This window comes from Dysidea avara, chromosome 7 (genome assembly GCF_963678975.1).
Source record: "Dysidea avara chromosome 7, odDysAvar1.4, whole genome shotgun sequence".
NCBI lineage: Eukaryota > Metazoa > Porifera > Demospongiae > Dictyoceratida > Dysideidae > Dysidea > Dysidea avara.
Genome location: NC_089278.1, coordinates 36,384,868 through 36,404,969, shown reverse-complemented (window position 1 = coordinate 36,404,969; position 20,102 = coordinate 36,384,868). Strand labels below are relative to the sequence as shown.

Below are 20,102 nucleotides of genomic sequence, written 5' to 3'. Positions count from 1 at the left end.
ATGAGAGTTCTGAAATGTTTTTTGTGGCAGAGAAATGGTGTAAATTTGTAACTATTAGTTCCTCTTGTAGTAACTGGTACTAGAATATTGGAGCAGATAGTAACTATACATTTAGTTTAGAGGATTGAGAGTCTGCATGGCATGGTCATGAGTACGACAGAATTCCCAGCCAAATGATTGTAGGAGATGGGAGACACTGATACACGGACTATTATGCATGACTACATATCCTGCAACGCAGCATTGGACTTCTCTGAACACTTGTATCAGGTACATAGGGCTGCCATGGTGACTATGCAGACCGTTGCTGCATATTAGTTCAAGTTGAGACCTTATTAATGACTGGTATGTTGGTAAGGGACTTATAGTCTCAGTTGTAGCTACGTATCGTGATTGTATCATATGTTGTTGGCTTTTCTAGTAATTTGTTGTTCTATTTAAGGTCAGACTGAATGATGAAAATATGTACAGTACAACAAAACAACAAAAAATGTAAACATCATGTGAGTCCTCGGACAACATGCGACCTACTGCTATAGGCACATAACTAGACTGAATTTGCAATTAGCTACCGTGTTCCAGAGTGGAATCAAAAGTTTGCATGGATCCGCCCCTGAAAGGGTGTAAATTTGTAACTACTGATATCTAGTATAATTATATCTACATGGTGAGATACACTCACAGAGTACCACTTAAGCTATTGTCCTTTGCAATAAGGCATTGCACTATTCCAGAGGTAAAGTTTTGCAATCATACATAGCAACAGGGTCAAGTCGATCAGTTGGTATATAACATATGCAGCACACCTGAAGAATGTGCCTTCAGCTGTGACTTTCTGTGATCAATTACTTATGAAAGAAAATCAATCCATTGATGAATTTCTCCATTAATTCCATACCATTGTAGTATGTATAATCAATGTTTATGTAGGACTTTGTCAAAAGCCTTTGCAAAGTCTGTTCAGGATGATGTCACATTGGATGTTGTTGTCATACACTACCAATAAAGAACAGCCTATATGCCATGGTTAGTGCCATGAAATTTCATGGACACTTCCTATGAAAATTTGACAATTCATGGGACACTGCACCTATGAAATTTTCCTGTGACATAAAATAATTTGTCAGGGTCATGAGAAATTGTAAATTTCATGAGTATTTAATGGCATGGAAATTGCCATGAAATATCCATGAATGAGTTTCGTGGCACATTTCATGTTGATCATTAACCTTTCATGGTGTGGTTCTCTGGTAGTGATACATCAGTTTATATGCTAATGAGAGTAACTAATGATCAATTATGTATAAAGCCATGCTGAGAGTTATGTGCTCCTTTTTTTGAAAATATAGGATAAGGCACAGGATGTTGGAAACTATATATATGTTTAAAATGAATTTCTAGTTTCTTTCAATACTCTGGCACTGATACCATCGGTGATATGTACATCAGGCATGAGTTCAGTTGGTTATGTATACCGTTACTGCAAATATTATTAGTGATGTTTTCAATAGGGGAGTAAGGGCTTTCTGAGAACTATCATGTGTTAGTTACTATGCTATCCACAGAGAGGGATGGATCATTCTTTCTGAGATCATTTTTATGTAAGTCCACAACTTTTCATTGTTTTTATGATAGCTACGGATTTTGATTTTCTCTGTTGAGATCAAGGAATTGATGAGAAGACCGGATTTCTCCATTGGATAGTATGCTTCAGGGGTTGATACAGTATAGGATTTGTACATTGAGCAAAGGTGATCCAGGAAAGGCTGCACTTCTTTCATGTTGTTTTGACGGGGAGTTAGATCAATACAAGTGTTTCAAAATTGCATCCATAATGCATTGACATCAGAATTGTTTAAGATCTGGTTGGTAGCTATTTCTGCTTGACATAGTGGTTTGTCAATGAATTAAATCAGTAGGTATAGCACTAAAGAACAGCTAGTATATTTTTAACTGAATCGCTATACTGATTGAGATCATAAATAGGAAATTTAAATTCAAAGTTGAAATTTGATTTGGATTTTTAGACTGCGTGGTTCAAAATAACCAATCTTTCAGCGAGGGGAATGCCATACCACTAGCTAGCCTACGCATTTATCAATCTAGCTAGTCTCAAACTCCAGATTTAGGAATTTTTGTCATTTGGTCAATGAACAAAATAATCTGGTTGCTTGTGGCTGATGCTATGACTGTGGTCAAAGTGGTTGACAGCCAATTGGCAAGGGCTAGCTGTTTTACAGCTTGCTAGAACAGAAAATCATTATGTCAAAAAATCAATGCATGTCACTATTATACTTGTGGCTTTCTTCCTAATGTTGTTATCAATTGTAATACATGCAGTGATGCTACATGTGTGTATACACAGTCTATATACATGTGGCAATGTCAAATAACTGGCATTTGGTCATCTGAAAGTCTAAAAGTCATCCTAGCCAGTTGGTTCAGTCAGTTGTCTTATGTGAGACTTTTCATTGTGCAAGGATGGCTCCAGGAATTTTGTTGATAGGTTTTCAATTTTTCTGTTGCATATATGCACAATGAAATCTAGGGGGGTCTGGGGGCATGCTTCCCCAGTTGTATTCTGGTAACAGTGCTTTTTAAATTTTAAATTTATTATAGGCTGCTTCAGGGCCGCCCACAGGAGGGGGGGGGGCAACTGTGCCCTAGGCCCCACTTTGTAAGGGGCCTCATACAATAGTAGCTAAAATGAACATACAACAGTGCAAATCTTCCCTGTAGAAGTCTCAGTAAGAGAACCATCCAAGCTCAATGAGATCCAGAGTAATACAGTGCAGCAGTGGCAACAAACCATTACTCGTAATAATTATATCTTATAAAGCGGTTATATAAACAGTTTGACTTTTACATAAGTTCAAGATACTCTATAGCAGTCAGGAAAATATTCAGTCTGGCATAGGGTATAAAAATTTCCTAGGTGGTATGTATTTGGCAGAAAATTTGCTATAAAATTCAAGCTTGAGATACCCTAATACATCACCCTAATACAACAGTCCAATAAACATTATAGTTATACTAAGATACATCACATAATTCTCATGTGTTCGATCTCAGAGGGTCTAATTTTCAAAAATTTCCTGGGGCATGCCCAGACCACCTGGATTGGCATGCTTCGCCTGCTATAAGCTTATCAGTTAGTGGTTAGTGGTTTGCTTTTAGTTGTAGACTGCTTGCTCTTGTAAAATCACTCTCATATTGAATCTCAGAGGGTCTAATTCTCAAAAATTTCCTGGGGGATACCCCTTAGCTTGACATGCTTTGCATGCTAAAACTGTTAACAGTAGTAGTGGTTTGCTCTTAGTTGTAGTCTAGTAGCTAGTTAGCTAAGCTTGTTCTTGCAATATCTTCTTGTCTGTTTTTCCTTATTGAAAATTATGGGTTATAGGGGCACCCTAAATCCTCTTGGTGGCCCCGGCTGCTATTAGTATCTAGAAACATTTTGGGTAAACAATGTGAGTTATGATTTTGGACTATTTTATGTTTGTACTGGTAAACTAAGTACAAATGTGACTGTTCTATTAGAGTAGTTGAGTGCTCTATTTCAACCTATGCCTTTGATACCTTTGGAGCTTGAATTACTTGACCAGTTTCTGGAACCTCAGAAGCCCACTCCTAATTGTGCAAATATAGTGGCAATCAAAGTGACAGCCTTTTGATCTTGTCAGGCTTCTCTTTTCTGTATCATGAACAAGTTAATGTACATATATTGCAGCATGTGGATTGATAAATCTGAAAAGTGTCGCTTGTATACACTGCACTGTTCGCATCCACTTATTATTCTGCCTACAAGTGTACAATGTGGGACATGCATGACACATACGTGTATAGTTACAATTCATTTGTTAAACGCCTTTGATTATAATTCAATTTAAGCAAATTATGTAACTATGTATATGCATACCTGTTGAAGTCCATGAAGTCGTTCCAGTAAAAATAGCTACTGACAAATTTTCCATCATTGGTGAGGAGTGGCTGATATTCCACTATCACAATCACAAAATGCTGATTGTTTCATGTGAAAACCCAAGAAAATGAATGAAGCATTTTATTAGGCTTTCATAGTATAATACCCTGTAAAAATTAATACAGTTCAGTTCAGCATGTTCCACTTTAGAATAATCATGAGTTTGAGACCTTGCTCAGTTCATGTTCACTCTGTGAGGTAGCACAATCATGTTTATTTCTCTGTGTGGTACATTTGGTTTTGTCACTTGATTTGTTATCCAACCATGCAACCATGACGTTCTTCCTTAAACATATGCATCTTGTTAAAGATGAGGTATTGGGGCTTTCTAGAGACTAATAAATTGAGCATTTAGTGTTCTGTCATCAGTCTGAAGTAATGAGACTTTGAGTTGACTCAATATTATTATGGCTACTGATTGCATTGATTGGTTTGCGATGTTGCAATGTTGTCTGGTGTCCTACTACTGCCAAGTTTACTAGTATGATTGAAGGAGTACATTCTAAGTTTACCAAGAAGTTGCCACCATCCTGTGCGTCCAGGTTATCTTTTACTTTGACTGAACATTGACGTTACCACACTGCCAATCAAGTTTTCAAGCCTGTAAACAATTATTCCCCTTCATATTTGCTAAATGTTTTTCGGTATTCTAAAGATGTGACAGGTTGCCTAATTGTTCCCAGAGTTGCCACAAACTTTGGTATAAGAAGTTTCTTTTATCGTGGAACGATTGTATGGAGCAGTTTGGCATTTACAGTTGTAGTGGCTAGCACTTTGCCATCATTTACGTATTTGTATTACCTTTATTGCTGGTGTGTATATTTGTGCTGTCGTATATGTATACTGTTTGCAGGGCTCCACTGAAAATCAGCTTAAACTGAGTGGACTCCCTGTTTAAATATTACAATTAATACTGAAGGCCCATGCAGAGTGGATTACACCAAATCATAAAATAAGTAAACACAATACACAACTGATATGACTGCATAACATACAATAAAATAAAATATAAAATTGTTATGGAAGGAGCTGCATGGGGTAGGTTTTGAAGCAATTCTCATCAGCCAGCCTCTTCTGGGAAGCATCAATAGCTTGCTATACTGATCAGTATGAAAATTGTGGTGGACATCTGGTATCAGTGCTGGTGAAATGCCTTGCTAACATGTTGGGTCAGCGTGATGAATTTATATTCTCCTGGTAGCCTTGATGCTTCATGTATATAGTTTGAAACACACCATCTCCAGTTATTATTTCCTGAGCCTCTGCATGGACTGCAGTTGCTGTGCTAGGAAGACTGTCAAGACAAGGGTATGCATCTCTGAATCTAGAAATGTACATGCCATAGCAGAAGCATCATGTTTGGACTTATTGTTATGACCACATTAGTTGATCAGTCGATTACTTTATGATTTAAATTCTATAGCTGCAGTTGGCATTGCCCCAGAAGTATAACCTGTGCATATTTTTTAGCACCTCTTGCCACCACCCTTAGATTTGATTTTGATTGATTTTTAAATTAGAATCCTATCTGGCATAGCTGATCTTCCGTACAGGAATAAAGATGTTAAGAGTGCTAGACAAATACTAGTCCTGTGCATATAACATGCAGAGTAATACTATATTGCAAGAACAGATTGCAAGAACAGATTGCATGGGCTGCAGGTATGGTTGCTTTGCTGTACCGGTACGCGGTATCTCCATTCCGCTACATTACTCCGTGGATCATAGCAAAATTGTCACGTGATCTTAACTCGTGAGAGAAGTGAGGGAAATTTGGCTGGAATGAATTTCGAGATTAATCAAAACAACGCGAAGAAATGGCTAAGGGAGGACGTAGTACCGGTAATGGTGTTGATGCAGTGTTGGAAAGACTCCCAATACGACATGGGCTGCGAGACTGATCTTATTTTCCTTCTGTTACAAATCATTCAGCGACTGTGCAGAGAAGAAAAGGTCTTTATTCTATATCTCTTGGATCTATTTCATTTGTCTCACAGGAGCAACCTCTAGTGGAACTAGTCGAGAAGGTTAAGACACAATGCGGAGAAGCGGCAAGTACACGCTTCATCACCAAGTAAGAGTGGATCATACAGTACGTGTTGCTCTTTAGTCTGATTGATTTGTTGCAGGCTGAAGAGTGCTTCGTGCTCGCTGTACTCGTTCATGAGTTTGTTTGATGATGTGGAGAAGATGATGGTTGGCAAGAAGGACACAGTTTATGCAGAATGCAAGGTTGATGTGGATGTTAAGGGCAGCATCTTTGGTAAGACTTTGTGACCAGATGAGTATAAGTATTAGTTAGAACAGGTCAACCAGGTTTCTATGCTATTTAGATAGGGTCCGCAATGCGAAAAATCGACATCCTCCAATCAACTACCTAACTATTGTCATGTGCTAGGCTAAGTGTAACTTGAATAACACCAGCGTGGCAGCCAAGTTTGTTACTTTCTTCTGGTAGAAAACGATACAAATGTCTTAAAATCACGTGATTTTTCGCTGCAGCGGTTCGTAGGGTTCTTCGTATGCCACGATATTCACTCTCAACATTGTTCAAGTAGTCTATCATCAACTCAAAGTATTGGTGGTTTGATTTTATTGGTCATTTTCTGGTGGCAGCACGATCTGTGCAGCTTTTTGACGACAGACAAAATGTTTCTTCCTCTGGAGCGCAGGACAAGCAGAGCAGCAACTGCGCCGTGGGTCAGCAATGACCAGTACTAGGTAAAGTACCTGCATGCGGAGTATGGTTATAATTGAAGCTTGTTAGCCATCTGGCTGAGCCAACTATATGCTGAAATTCGGCCAAAATGACGCGATTTTTGCGAACAAATACCAGAATGGTTGATACATCAGTGAGACAGTCTCCAACAGCAAGCTTATAAACACCTAACAATACGGCTATCTCGCCCAGTAAACGCATAGAGCAGTCCAATGCATGAAATAGGCACTCACGTGATTGATATTCAAATCTCCGAAAATACAACTATAATCTATTCCAATGACCTTAAAATCACTAGGAATCAAGTGACAATCAGTTTGTGTACGTTAGGTTCAGCATCTCGACTAGCCCAGCAGTTTAAGACTTTTCCTACGATACCATCATAGTACTAAACACACCTGCACTGGCCCAGACCACGTCTGAGTGAACAATTAACACAAATATTTACAAAAGGAGCACATTGCATGGTTCCTATTCAGAAATGAAAGCGATTTCATGGGTATTTCCGCAATTTAAATTTCAATCACGTGAGTGCCTATTTCATGCACAGGATTGCTCTATGCGTTTACTGGGCGAGATAGCTGTATTGTTAGGTGTTTATAAGCTTCGTATCCTTGCTGTTGGAGACTGTCTCACTGATGTATCAACCATTCTGGTATTTGTTTGCAAAAATCGCGTCATTTTGGCCGAATTTCAGCATATAGTTGGCTCAGCCAGATGGCTAACAAGCTTCAATTATAACCATACTCCGCATGCAGGTACTTTACCTAGTACTGGTCATTGCTGACTCACGGCGCAGTTGCTGCTCTGCTTGTCTTGTGCTCCAGAGGAAGAAACATTTTGTCTGTCGTCAAAAAGCTGCACAGATCGTGCTGCCACCAGAAACTGACCAATAAAATCAAACCACCAATACTTTGAGTTGATGATAGACTACTTGAACAATGTTGAGAGTGAATATCGTGGCATACGAAGAACCCTACGAACCGCTGCAGCGAAAAATCACGTGATTTTAAGACATTTGTATCGTTTTCTACCAGAAGAAAGTGACAAACTTGTCTGCCACGCTGGTGTTATTCAAGTTACACTTAGCCTAACACATGACAATAGTTAGGTAGTTGATTGGAGGATATCGATTTTTCGCGTTGCGGACCCTAATTTAGAGACCCAAGGACGTTGTGGATGAAAGCTACCCACAAAGTTATTTACCGAGGCTGCAGGCTGAGGTAATTAATTGTGGGTAGCCAAGCCCACATTGTCTGAGGGGCTCTAAATAGCGTATAAACCAATGTCGACCTGTTCTAAAATATTTCCTAGGTTAAGAAAAAGTGAAAGAAAGTTTCGGGCAAACTGTGCGTGCTAGCATTGGGATTTATCCTTAAGTTGAGTTAATCATGTCAGTACCACTGCAGTTTTGTGACATTCATAACATCGTGACAATAATGATGCTTGTCCAGAAAGTAAGCTATTAAGAAGCAAACTGCTAGCATATGATGTCATAACGCGTATGATTTTGCGTAATGTAATTGAATGCCAATGAGATGGAAAACTAACGTACTAGCTATTTACATCATTGTAGATGCCGAAGTTGATTGCATTTATTACTAGTGACTAAGAATACAGCTAACAATAACACAGGTACCTAAAAATAAGATCTGAATTTATTCTAAATTAGGGCTGGGACGAAGAGTGAAATTTACCAAAATTTACCATTCGCTAATAAAATGTTTGAACATACGAAGTTAGCTTTCTAGTTACAGGTTTTCACGTATTTATGCACATCCTTCTTAAGTTTTATCTTTCTAATCCTATTTAATAAGTCATTTGGAAAGTGCATAGCAGCAGTACTGAATGACATGATTGATCAATTGCAAATGGGCGTGTCTGCTATGCTGCAATCATGCACAGGTAAACACCAACTAATGGCTAAAAGTATGTTTTCCATGCAATATCTATCACTTTATAAGGTGTTTTAAGGTTACAACTGTGGTAGCAAGCTAAACTCTGATGGTTTAAGAGTAGGCATAAGATCAATCGCGAAGAGACGAACATCGACCATGCAAAATTGTGAATAAGCGGAAGATATTGACATTTATTTGTAATTCTTTTGTAGACTATGAGTGCATTACGAAGCTTCGAAGAATATTTTTAAACCAGGCGCGTGCCTAGTTTGCTGAAATTGTTTTCGTAAAAGTGTGTGTGTCTACCTATCTATGTTTGTCCATATGCACCCACGTGAGCAAAATCGTTAAATGGTAAAAGCAGCTTTTACGTAAGAAATAAAAGAAAATGAACTAAACTTCCGCACAGACAAGCACTAGATATATAGCTGGAAATAATGCAATTATGCATAGTTTTGTGATTTTGGATTTCATAATTGGTGAATTATTTTGTAATTCTTTAATTACATTGCTATGCATTGCTAAGGAAGCGATTTTCAAACAAACCACTTTCAACAACTTAGTATGCTCAGAAGTATCTTCTCAACCATTTTATAGTTTGTCTAGAGTGTTTTTTTCCTACAAATTCTCTCTACAAAACCTCAAGGCTACTTTTCATTTTCGTACGCATATGTATAGGGACATGCCCCTTTTCGAGTCAAAGAGATACGTATTTCCTAGTAGTCTAAGAGGCCTGCTATGGTGTTTTTTGGTTGTTAAATGCAGGAAGAGCTGAATGGAAAGGTAGTTCACGAAGTTTGTAGAGAGTCACTACACCCGTATTTCAAACCGGCGAAAAGAAACTGCCTCAGTGCAAATCTTGCCCATGCTCAAGTTTAATACGGGCTTCATTTAGTGTTTAATTTTCATAGGCTGACTGCTTTTACCACTAAAAGGAGGATGCGTACGGACTAACATAGATAGATAGATAAGTACACACATGTTGTTATGAAAACAATTTCAGTAAACCAGGCGTGCGCCCACAGCCGGCCTTCGGGCGCACGCCTGGTTTAAAAGCAGTAGTTTCTCCATAAATTAGGGGCAGATAAGTACTGAAAATGCTTCTGTAGAAATGTTTATTTGAGTCCAAATAGAGATCTCTGTGTGTTTAACATGCTGGTGTTGTTTGGCTCTTGTTTCTTTACTTTTTTCAGCAACTTCTATTCCCATGTTTTAATTTTTTAAATTATTTTTACACTAGTTATTTACTTTTTATAAATCCATTTATGGATAGCAAATTGATAATAAGAGGTGCTGGTATTACACAGTACTAAACATGTATATCATGTACAGTAGCTGTTGAGTAGTCAGTTAATATTATTAATATTATCAGAGCTAGCAAACACCAGAATGTACTTTGTACTATACAGCTTTGACCTATCCAATGTATAGCATGTCGTGGTCAACAATAGTATGGCTTCTGCTTTATCATATAAGCATGCATACTTGTGCAGTTATGTGATCACAATATTTCAAGTATACACAGTGACAGTGGTATCAACAACAGTATTACTCTGGTATGAACTTAATATACTGTGGTTAAATGTAGGTAATAATAGGGTTTCCAAATGAACGTGTTAACATGAATAGATTGGATACTTATTTACACGTTGGTCACCCTTGCAGTGTCTAAGTCAAAAGATCAATGACAAAGTGAACCTACAAGAAGCAAATTTGCTTGAAAATGTTGTCATTGTAATATACATTTAAATATAGGCCATGATTGTGAAGAAAGACATAGGAAGGAAAATTATGTAGTTTTTATCCCCAATAAGTATTCACATTTTGTTCTAGCCCTGTGGAAAAATAACAAGATGAACAAATTGGCATATTTCAAAATACTTTTATTGGTTCCCTTTTGACTTCATATTTTCCAATGGACCTATACTTCTTCCAAATTGACTTCTAAGGCTTCTTTTTGTGGTTGAGGGAACTTCCTAAGGTGGTGTTTAGGTGTGTGTTCTATTAGGATATTGGCAAAATCATAGGCAATCTCTATTATGAACCACACTACCGTGGTTCATATTCTGATACAAGCCATGGCTCTTATCTGAGGGTGGGTATACATTAGCTACTGTGATTATATACAATAGTATTAATGCCATAATATGTATATTGTTTCACAGGAGTATTCATTTCTCGGTGTCATATGGAGTTCTCCAAACTGACGTTCACACAGACAAAAAGAATATTCATGTATTACAAGAAATATGTTAAGGAGGCATTAAATGAATCATCAGTTAAACTGAGGTATGTGTGCTCTCTTGCATGTTCACACCTTCTCTAGTTTTTCTTGTTCTGGATATACTATATATAACCACATGATTCTCACATCCAGAATATGAATATGCACGTTGCGTATTGTGAGGCTGGCTTACAAAGTCGTTATATAGCAGGTCCTACTGCGTATGCACAAGTACAAATATATCTGATGTTTGTGTGTGTGTGTGTGTGTGTGTGTGTGTGTTATTGTCAACTATTATAAACATGTAGGGAAGATGAGAGGAGAACACAAGTAGAGTATGACTTTCTTGAGAAGCACCTTCAAGCCATGGACCATCACAAGACCATTACCTCTCTACACTACAACATTAACTCTCCATCATTCTCACTACTAGAACAGTTGTGCCAATATGAAAGTGCTGGTCATAGTAAAGCTATTAGCGGGCAGTTTCATGTGGTTGGTATGGCAACATTGTTATTGAGTGCTGTTCAGAGAAGGTTTGGACATCAGAGGGAGGCGGCTAGTTCTCTACGTGAGGCCATCATGTTGGCACATGAGGAACAGCTAAGTGATATCTTGGATTATGCTGTGGTGTGTGTTTGTGTGTGTGCGTGTGTGTGTGTGTGTGTGAGGCAGCATAGCCAAGAGGCTAGAGCATTGACATGGTAATCGAAAGGTTCAAAGTAATATCAAATTGGTGTTGTTTCTTTGAGCAAGAAAGTTTACTCACATTGCTTCAATCTACCGAGCTGTTTAAATGGGGACCTGGTGTCAACTGGGGAAGCAGCCCACCCAGCTGTAACATCAATGGGTACCTGGTGAAGCAAATGCCAACTGTCCATGTCTTGCGTAGTGGGTGAGGCGAGTTCATGTGCCCACATCTTCATCTGTGAGACATGGCACAACCTCCTGTGGATTACTAGTCCTGTCCCAGGAGGATTTGCCTGTGCTGACTCGTAGCACCTGAGTAGCGCACAGGTATCCCAGTGCTGGTTCACTAGGTATGAAGGCTTTGCTTTTCATGTGTGTAATGTGTGTGTGTTGTGCATGAGTGTGTGTGTGTGCACGTGTTGTCTGTCACAAGACACACAGAGGGTCAGTAGACCTCATGTTATTATTACTGACTGCTGATCAGAGGGTGTGTATGATTGTGGTGTATATTGATTGTTGTAGTTATGGTTACACCAGTTTCATAGCCATGGTAGTGGAGACAACCTGACAGCATTTTTGAAGTATCTCTCCCATCATGCTCAGAATGAGAAACTGTATGTAAGTGGAATATGCTTGTTAATGTTTGGATGTGTATTGTGATTACCGTTTTGTAGCTTTGTAGAATCACTTTAAATTGGCAAACCTAACAATGTTGATAGTACAAATCTAAGTTTTTCTGTTTACTCTAATAGAACAGTCACCTTATAACTGATACTTAATTGTGCTGTATAATACAGTCTAGGGCTGGAGTGAACATCAAATTTTAACCCTTGCAAGAAAGCTACCGAGGTTTTGAAATTAGGCCATGTTAATAATTAAGGTCATAACTGATTGAGTGTACATCACACTTTGTTGCAGCACTAGCACAAGTTCTAGTACAACTGCTTACACTACAAATATGTTTTACATGTTTTCAGGAAACAGTGGCTTTTTGCTGATTATACATGCCATTATGGGATTGTAGCATATCTAATGTCTATTGTAGAATACACATAGATATTAGATCAATAACATGTAGTGTGTCCACAGACGTACCCTACACTAATATGAACACAAATCAGTTGAGGGTGCTCTGTACAGTTCGCTTATATGGCGTCCCTTGAATTTTATTTTGTTACCTTACAAATGGTTTTAGCAAATGTTCTGTACTTTTTTACTGCTAATACTAGTACACAGTTTAGTCCAAACCCAACTGCTAAATTTGCTTTAGAACATGAGTTACAATTTTTCCCTTTATACTAGAACTAGTCCTACAGTTTACACACAAGAGCCTTGATACTTTTATGATACACTATGCTAAACAGCCCAAACCATTGTGCGTTTTTATTTTTGTCTTTTAGCTTCTCAATCATCACATATTTATCTTTCGGGTTGACACTCCCAGAAATCCTTTTGTTTACTCCATGTTATTCATCACCTGAACTTGCTATTTCAAAATGGCAAATGCTCTTCTTTGGCAAAATTACTAAAGTAGCTTGTGTGAAAATTTCATGTCTATTGGATTAAAAATGATGGAGTAGTTCTAATTTAAGTGAGAGGGTGTAGAATAGCAAGATGTGTGTGCTTGTTGCTATGGGATACCTAATTTACAGGTACTAAAATGCGTCAACATGTCACAGACTAATTAAGTGACCATAATATTTCTTTTAGTGCAAAACAGACTATGTCTTGGGAAGCCTTGTACGAACTGTACAGAGCACCCTTATACACCAATATGAACATGTTGACTGTAGAAAGTATTTCACAAAGGAAAGAGTCATTAATTACTTGTTTTTGAGGTTTCCGCCCTGCTACAGTTGATTTGACCTCTGTATCCTTCGACGTATCCTTAGCCAAAGCGTTCGTCGCTCTACAAACGTGGAGTGTAAGATCCCAAAAGCTGACACGTTAGAATCACAACTGGTCAATAGCATAGCCTGTCTTGTCCCGCTACATATCATACATTATAATGAAACAAGGGGAGGACACTCCAATACACCATATTCATCCTGTTAAAAATCAAAAAAATAAACGTTATGCTTGACTCTTGACCAAATTACGTCCTAAAAGAATGAGAAACGTGGGTTACAAAGCTTTGGAGGGGTAAAACTATCTGCAGAGGTTAAAAAATCTCCCAAGGTTCCGAAGCTTTGTTCCAGCATATACAGTCTATGGAATTGTATGTGTGTGTTGTTTGTTAGTGTTTCTGTCTGACACTCATACTGTGTACTGCACCTACAGGATTTGCTCTCGTGGACCAATCTCAAACTAACCAATCAGAAACTGGTATCATGCTCCACCCCTTTGTCCTGCATCACTGACTTGCAGAACCAACTCAAGTGAGATCATAATCAGCAGATCATGTAGATGAGGGTTCGAGGGGAAATTTGCTAGGAGCATGTACTCATTTGGGAGAAATCGTTTTGAATATGTCTCACAAATATTGTTGTACACTGTAATTAATGTTACACATACTGTGCTGTGTTGTGTGATGTAGGGATCTGGTGTCAGTGGATGATAAAGCAGTGATCACATCTTCACCAGTATTGTCTGCCACTTGTGCCTACCAGGTGGCTGCCTGGCAACAATATGGCTTAAGGTGAGGAACAGAGATCAACTGTATATTAATAGATCTTTTTGATGTTTACTACTTCCCAGATTGTGGTACATTCATGTAACCACTGTTGCGTGTGCTGTTACATGTGTTGCCAAGTATGAAAATTGTACTGTTGTGCAGACAATTCTTTTCTGCTACTAAGATATGACCTGTTAAGTGATGGAGTGGTTTTGCAGGCCCAGTATGGTGCTCAAATTACTGTTTGATCGCCTTAATCAATTGCCTGACCAACCACGTACACTTTTTGTGATCACCAGTACCGTAGACTACTAGTTTAACACTAGTTTAACCCTTAAACCCGCATAATCCAGAAAACATGCATGCCTTGCACAAAGCACTGTAACTTTTGAAGTGTCCATCCTGTGGCTACGTAATTTACTTTATTCTACTTGTGATGTAACAAGGATTAAAATGATACACTGTACCTAGGGTTTTACCCTAACACTAAATGGTGAGACCAAACTAGTTGTGTAAATAACCTTTCAGTAAGGAAAACTGTTGTCCATAACTTGATGGTTGCTCCTATCACCTTGCTACAACTTCCATTTGATTCACTGTTAAATTTTCAATCAGGCCATATATGACTCGTGAGTAAACCCACAATCGAAATTGAACATGTGGCAAGAATTTTGAAACATGGAGACATGACTTGCTGTTGTTCATTACTTCATAACAAATAAACCGCTGTAGTTACAATGTTCATTTAACCTTCTCCAAGTAGCCCAGTGAACACACTATTAATTTATAGGTTATAAGAATTAAGTTACCTTACCTAGTGTAGCCATGCGTGCCCATATTGTGGAAACACATTCCCCAAAAGTTGTTTGTAGGTTAAGGGTTAACATATTTATCAGAGCATGATACACTCAATGTACTGCCCACACTGACAGCAGTGACTATAATCGAGTACTCACAACTTTGGACCAATAACAATAATAATAGTATATTGTATGTGTTTGTACTTTAACACTTGATACATCAATTTTGCTATATATTGACACAACACTACATTCATACAACTGATTATCACAAGTGTACTGTTGAGCAATACACATTCAGTGGATCTTCATTACACCTCGAGTATTTGAACACCAAACCTGACTATTAAATTTGAGTATCTTGTTGATAGTGTGCATTGTATTGTAGTGTAAATGTAGTGTCCTATTAAGTGTGTGTTCTATTAGATTAGTTAGTGGGTACATGTTCTCTATTTAAATTAATTGGCTTCAGTTAAATTCACTTATCTGAACACTTTTGTCTAACTCTTAACAGGTGTTAGGATATCAACAGTGGTGTTAGGATACCTGGTACATACAGTACAAACTATACACACTACTCAGGATACTATCCACATACCCAGTATTAACACACATGCACTCAACACATTATTTGTTGTTGCTTTATTTATTATTCTACTTGTTATGTAGTGCTGTAAGTTTGCTGTATGCTCAACTACAAGCTCACATGATACCACATGAGATGGCCAATATCAGAGGTTGCTATGATATCCTTCGCCTCAGGCAACAACAAGCAATGGACAATCTGACCAATAGTGTGTGTTGTTGTGCCCTCCAGCTGTTTAGACAAGTACGTGTTTTTATCATAAATTACCAGAATTGTTGGGGGGTGAGGTTAGGCCATCATCATCTTATATTGCTTGTTCCTGATCATCACTGGGTACAGCGAAAACTGATGTGCTGATTATCAAGTATATACACTCAGTAATGTTTGATCATAACTGTAGCACAGTGAACCCTCAGTAACCCCAATGGTCTAAGGGTGTAAGATAAGTAACTGTTCAAAACTGATAGAACATACACTTGTATTCAAAATGCTCTAATAGAACAGTCATTTCCAGTTTCGGACGAATGAGAGTTAGATAACTGAGTTCTACTCTACTGCGTATGTGACTGTTTTGAAAGGTACAAACAGGAGGGCTTTTTGCCCTGTGAAACAAAAGTGGAGGGGCTCAACCCTTCTGCTATGTTAATGTGAGCAATTAATACAATTTGCTTCAACACTCAATCATTCTCATTCCCTCTATCATAAGGAATGTGATGAGTTCACGTGATCTACTAACAATAAAATTAAGTGGGTGGTGATAAGAAAAATGATGATGGTGACAGTGTATACCAAAATATGTATTTGTACTCAAGTTTGTGTATGTAGTTTATGTACAGTATCTGATCCGCTGCTTATTGCAACTTGTTATACAGGCTCGTGTAGATGATGCCCTCAGGCTATTAAATACTGCTGCTGATCACATGATCTCACATGGGTACACCACTAAGGTATTAATAACCTTTTGTGTCACTGTTTAGAGTATGTTAATTGTCAGTGTAGTACGTGTTACTGTGTGCCTGAACCTTGGATGACCGGTTTTGCCAGGTGGACTAGCTGTCATGTGCTGTATAGGGGGAAACATTTGTGGGGGTAAACTTTGGCAAATAGCAAGTCCATCTTTAGTTATAAAGATGCTAATTTCAGGTGCTACGAGTAATTAGCGGATTAAACTTTGGTAGTGAATTTGTAGCAAATTACCAGATTCACCAACCCTGCCAAAGTTTCTCTCTTTATGATATATTTCCTACAGTAACCTGTCCAGGTTTTCTGTCCTCATTTGCAGGTTCCTGTATTGGGTAGTTTTATTTGGTTAGAGCAGCCTAGGCTCAGTGTGCTGTAATGGTAGGTGCATGACACATGGTGTATACTGTGGATGTGGTAATTGGTTTGTACCTGTGTGAATTTGAAACATAACAGTGGACTTATCTGTTAAATCAACCACATTATTACATGTAAGACTCTGTACTTGTTTCTTATATTCTGATTCTTTTGTGACTAGCAAAACAAGTCACTGTTGGTCTGATTGTGTTGGCTTTGCCATTACAAATGTTCATGAAATCTGTCCAGACTACATTGTGTTTTGGTCAACGAAATTACAAAATTGGTCAGAAAATGGCTGATGACATACTAGTTTCATCCTGTAGTCACATGTACATTATATTCAGTGATTTATCACTTCAGGTGGTACAGCAGTGTAGACAGGAGTTGTTAATTAAGAGAGCTGTGTTGAGTGGACATGTGGAGGAAGCAGAGGAAGGTGTGGCTATCCTCAAAACTCTTGATGAGGCTGAAGCAAGCTACTGGCAAGTAGTGTTGTGTGAAGTGAGAGGTAACCCTTCAGAGGGATTTAGACTAGCCACCAACCTGTTGGAGGAGACCAGAAAGTGAGTTAATTGGGTCATGATTATTTTGCTGTTTTACCAATCACGTTGCTATGCCCTGCTAAGGGAGTGTACCTCAGATAAACCACAAATTATGCACAGTTAATTCCTGCTAACGTGGTGTAGACACTGTATATGTTCTGATATAGAAGTTTACAAGATCAGGAGAAGCTTTGTCGGGCTAATAGGTAAAAACTGCACAGCTAGTCGGGATGATGGTAAAACACTCTTATAACACTGAGTCTGCTACACTCTACTAAATTCTACATATTCAAACATCTATCAAAAAGTCGTAGGATGCTTTAGCCAAATGATTGCTACAGAAATTATTTGTGAGGTTGGAACATCTTCCAGTGTATCTTTAGAGGCTCTTATATATATAGGATATACGAAAATTAAGAGCAAAATAAGTTTGTGCATTTTCCCATTGAAGCTGAGGGACGTACTTTAAATTCTCCTCACTCTGCTCCCAGTAATTTCAGCCATTGGTCCTTGGCTAGCTTTGTTCTATCCCACATTATCATCTGTTGGTTTAGCCTTGCAACAGTATAGTAGTGAAAATTACCTCTGTCCTTCTAACCCTTTCCTGTTACACATACAGTGTAGCAGTACACAATACTACACATGAAGAAGTATACAGACTTTCTGACTTCATTGCTTTCAATGTTGAAAGCAATGAAGTATGAATAAGTAAGTACTATGCTTGTAGTATGAATATTTCGTAGTACTAATACACACTAATCAGATTCATATTTTGTGTTATATATTTGGGCAGTGTTCATGAAAAATGAACAATCCTTGGAGCTCATAAACGCTGCAAGGTGCAGCACTTATGAGCTCCTGTAGAAATATTTCTGCTACTTCTTCTGCTCATTTACATTAATTGAGTACATCTGTACAACTACTAATTCTTCAACGTAGTGGCTGTTTTACTATTTTATGAGAAGTGTTGTGTTCTCCATGTTGTGGTATTCCTTTATTGTAGAAATGATAATGAAGTTGTGGTAAACACCAGTGTGGACCTTCAGGCTAGGTGAGTGGGTATATTGTGATAGTTTTAGCTTGTTATAGTAATGTATTGTATGTCCCAGCTACTGTGTGCTCCCACATCATACCCTATCACATACCATACACCCTTATACACATACATGTACCCCTTTCCCAACCATATTTCTCAGTGGGGTTGTGCCACCACAGTGGTTGGCTAACAGTACACATAGAACCACAAAGAAGGCTGTAACGCTTTTAAAGACACAATCCAATATTCCTCCAAGTAACTTTCTAACGTAACCATCTTTGGCATCTCACTCTTCTATTGCCAAAATCCGGTCTGGGACTTTGGCATTCTTCGCAGCAGTGGCACCCCCCGACCTCCTACTGTGCAAGCCAAACTCCTGGGCTGGGAAACCCAAAGCTGCTATCTTCTTGAGAAACAGATTGTGTACACAGCTGTAGCTTATTTTCTGAGCCTTTTGCCATTCTTTGTTCTCAGGATTGCCTGGAATAGAAACCTCTCATCTCTCAATGTCATCCCCACTCTGTGCAGGTAGCATTCGAGCCTAGATAGTGGGAGGTTTTAGACTTGGTTCTGGCAAGCGCACCACTTCATCCCCTTGTCTCAATTGGTCATTCTTGCTATGGAGGTTTCAGATGGTCATCACATCTCCAATAATTACCTGAATGGCTCAGATCACAGAGTGATTGCCAGCTATTCTGGATTACATGAGGAATGTGAGGTGAACATATCAACGTGTTTGGCCTATGTCAGCAAGTTTTCGTAGGATCAAAACAAAACGGAAGTGACGTCACCACAACCACCGTATAAGTACTGCCACGTGCTCACACCAATCGGCCATTTTTAAAGTTAGAATAGGTTTGCTGATTGGAGTAAGCGCTAGTACCTAGGGGAACTCTGTTACCCTCAGTGTGGGAGACTCTGCTCCCAAGTGATGTGACTGAATATATCAATGGTATGGGATGGGTGGGACGTTGATATGTTCACCTCACATTCCTCATGTAATCCAGAATAGCTGGCAATCACTCTGTGATCTGAGCCATTCAGGTAATTACATTTCGGAATGCTCGGATCACATATCAACGTGATGTTTGTAGAGAATCTGATGAAGATGTGGACAGCACTGCTTGTCCCATTTGGTTGCTACTAGTTGGCTTGTAATAAAATCGCTCAAAAACAGATTCAGATCTCCAGTCAGCAGCCTCCATTATTTGATTAGTTGTAATCCCAGCTGATGCTGCTGCAGAAGCTGAAGCACTTCTTGTAGAGTGTGACTTAAGGGTGTCAGTATCTATTAGAGGTGTGCGATTATCTAGATATATTCAATTATCGAGATATCATAAGGCTTATCGAGATAAGAATGATAGGTTTATTAATCTAGATAATAGTAAACTTCCGTAAATTATTTTTATACCTGATGGTATATAGGCACCTTCCTGGGGGCTCCAACTCTCCTACCACTTGGAAACAGTGTTAAGATTAACATTTTTCACCTTTTATAGTCTTCAAATTGTGATTTGCTCATTTTACTGGTTACAATGTTGGCAGTTTACTAAAATAAATAATTGTTTCAGTTATCGAGATATGTTAGATAATCGAGATAAGTTCAAAGGAAATATCGAGATATGTCTAAATTAGTCATCGCACACCTCTAGTATCTATTCCAGCTAATTTTAGCATGGAAACTATCCATC

General features: G+C 38.5%; 1 protein-coding gene across 4 annotated transcripts in view; it reads left to right on the top strand.

Moving 5' to 3' along the window:
- Nucleotides 1–5,716: 5,716 nt before the first annotated feature.
- Nucleotides 5,717–20,102, top strand: part of LOC136262025 (anaphase-promoting complex subunit 5-like) — a 41,163-nt gene continuing 26,777 nt past the window's right edge. For 2 of the 4 annotated variants that reach the window (XM_066056155.1, XM_066056154.1), the window contains exons 1-12: nt 5,717–5,935; nt 5,980–6,056; nt 6,112–6,245; nt 10,765–10,888; nt 11,132–11,453; nt 12,036–12,131; nt 13,794–13,891; nt 14,050–14,151; nt 15,597–15,756; nt 16,386–16,460; nt 17,194–17,396; nt 18,379–18,426. In XM_066056155.1, coding sequence (XP_065912227.1) covers nt 5,765–5,935; nt 5,980–6,056; nt 6,112–6,245; nt 10,765–10,888; nt 11,132–11,453; nt 12,036–12,131; nt 13,794–13,891; nt 14,050–14,151; nt 15,597–15,756; nt 16,386–16,460; nt 17,194–17,396; nt 18,379–18,426 — 1,610 coding nt within the window. In that variant the 5' untranslated portion in view covers nt 5,717–5,764. Of the gene's footprint in view, nt 5,936–5,979; nt 6,057–6,111; nt 6,246–7,838; nt 8,159–8,277; nt 8,337–10,764; nt 10,889–11,131; nt 11,454–12,035; nt 12,132–13,793; nt 13,892–14,049; nt 14,152–15,596; nt 15,757–16,385; nt 16,461–17,193; nt 17,397–18,378; nt 18,427–20,102 lie in introns of those variants that run through there. The other 2 variants (XM_066056157.1, XM_066056156.1) reach the window with 2 other exon arrangements.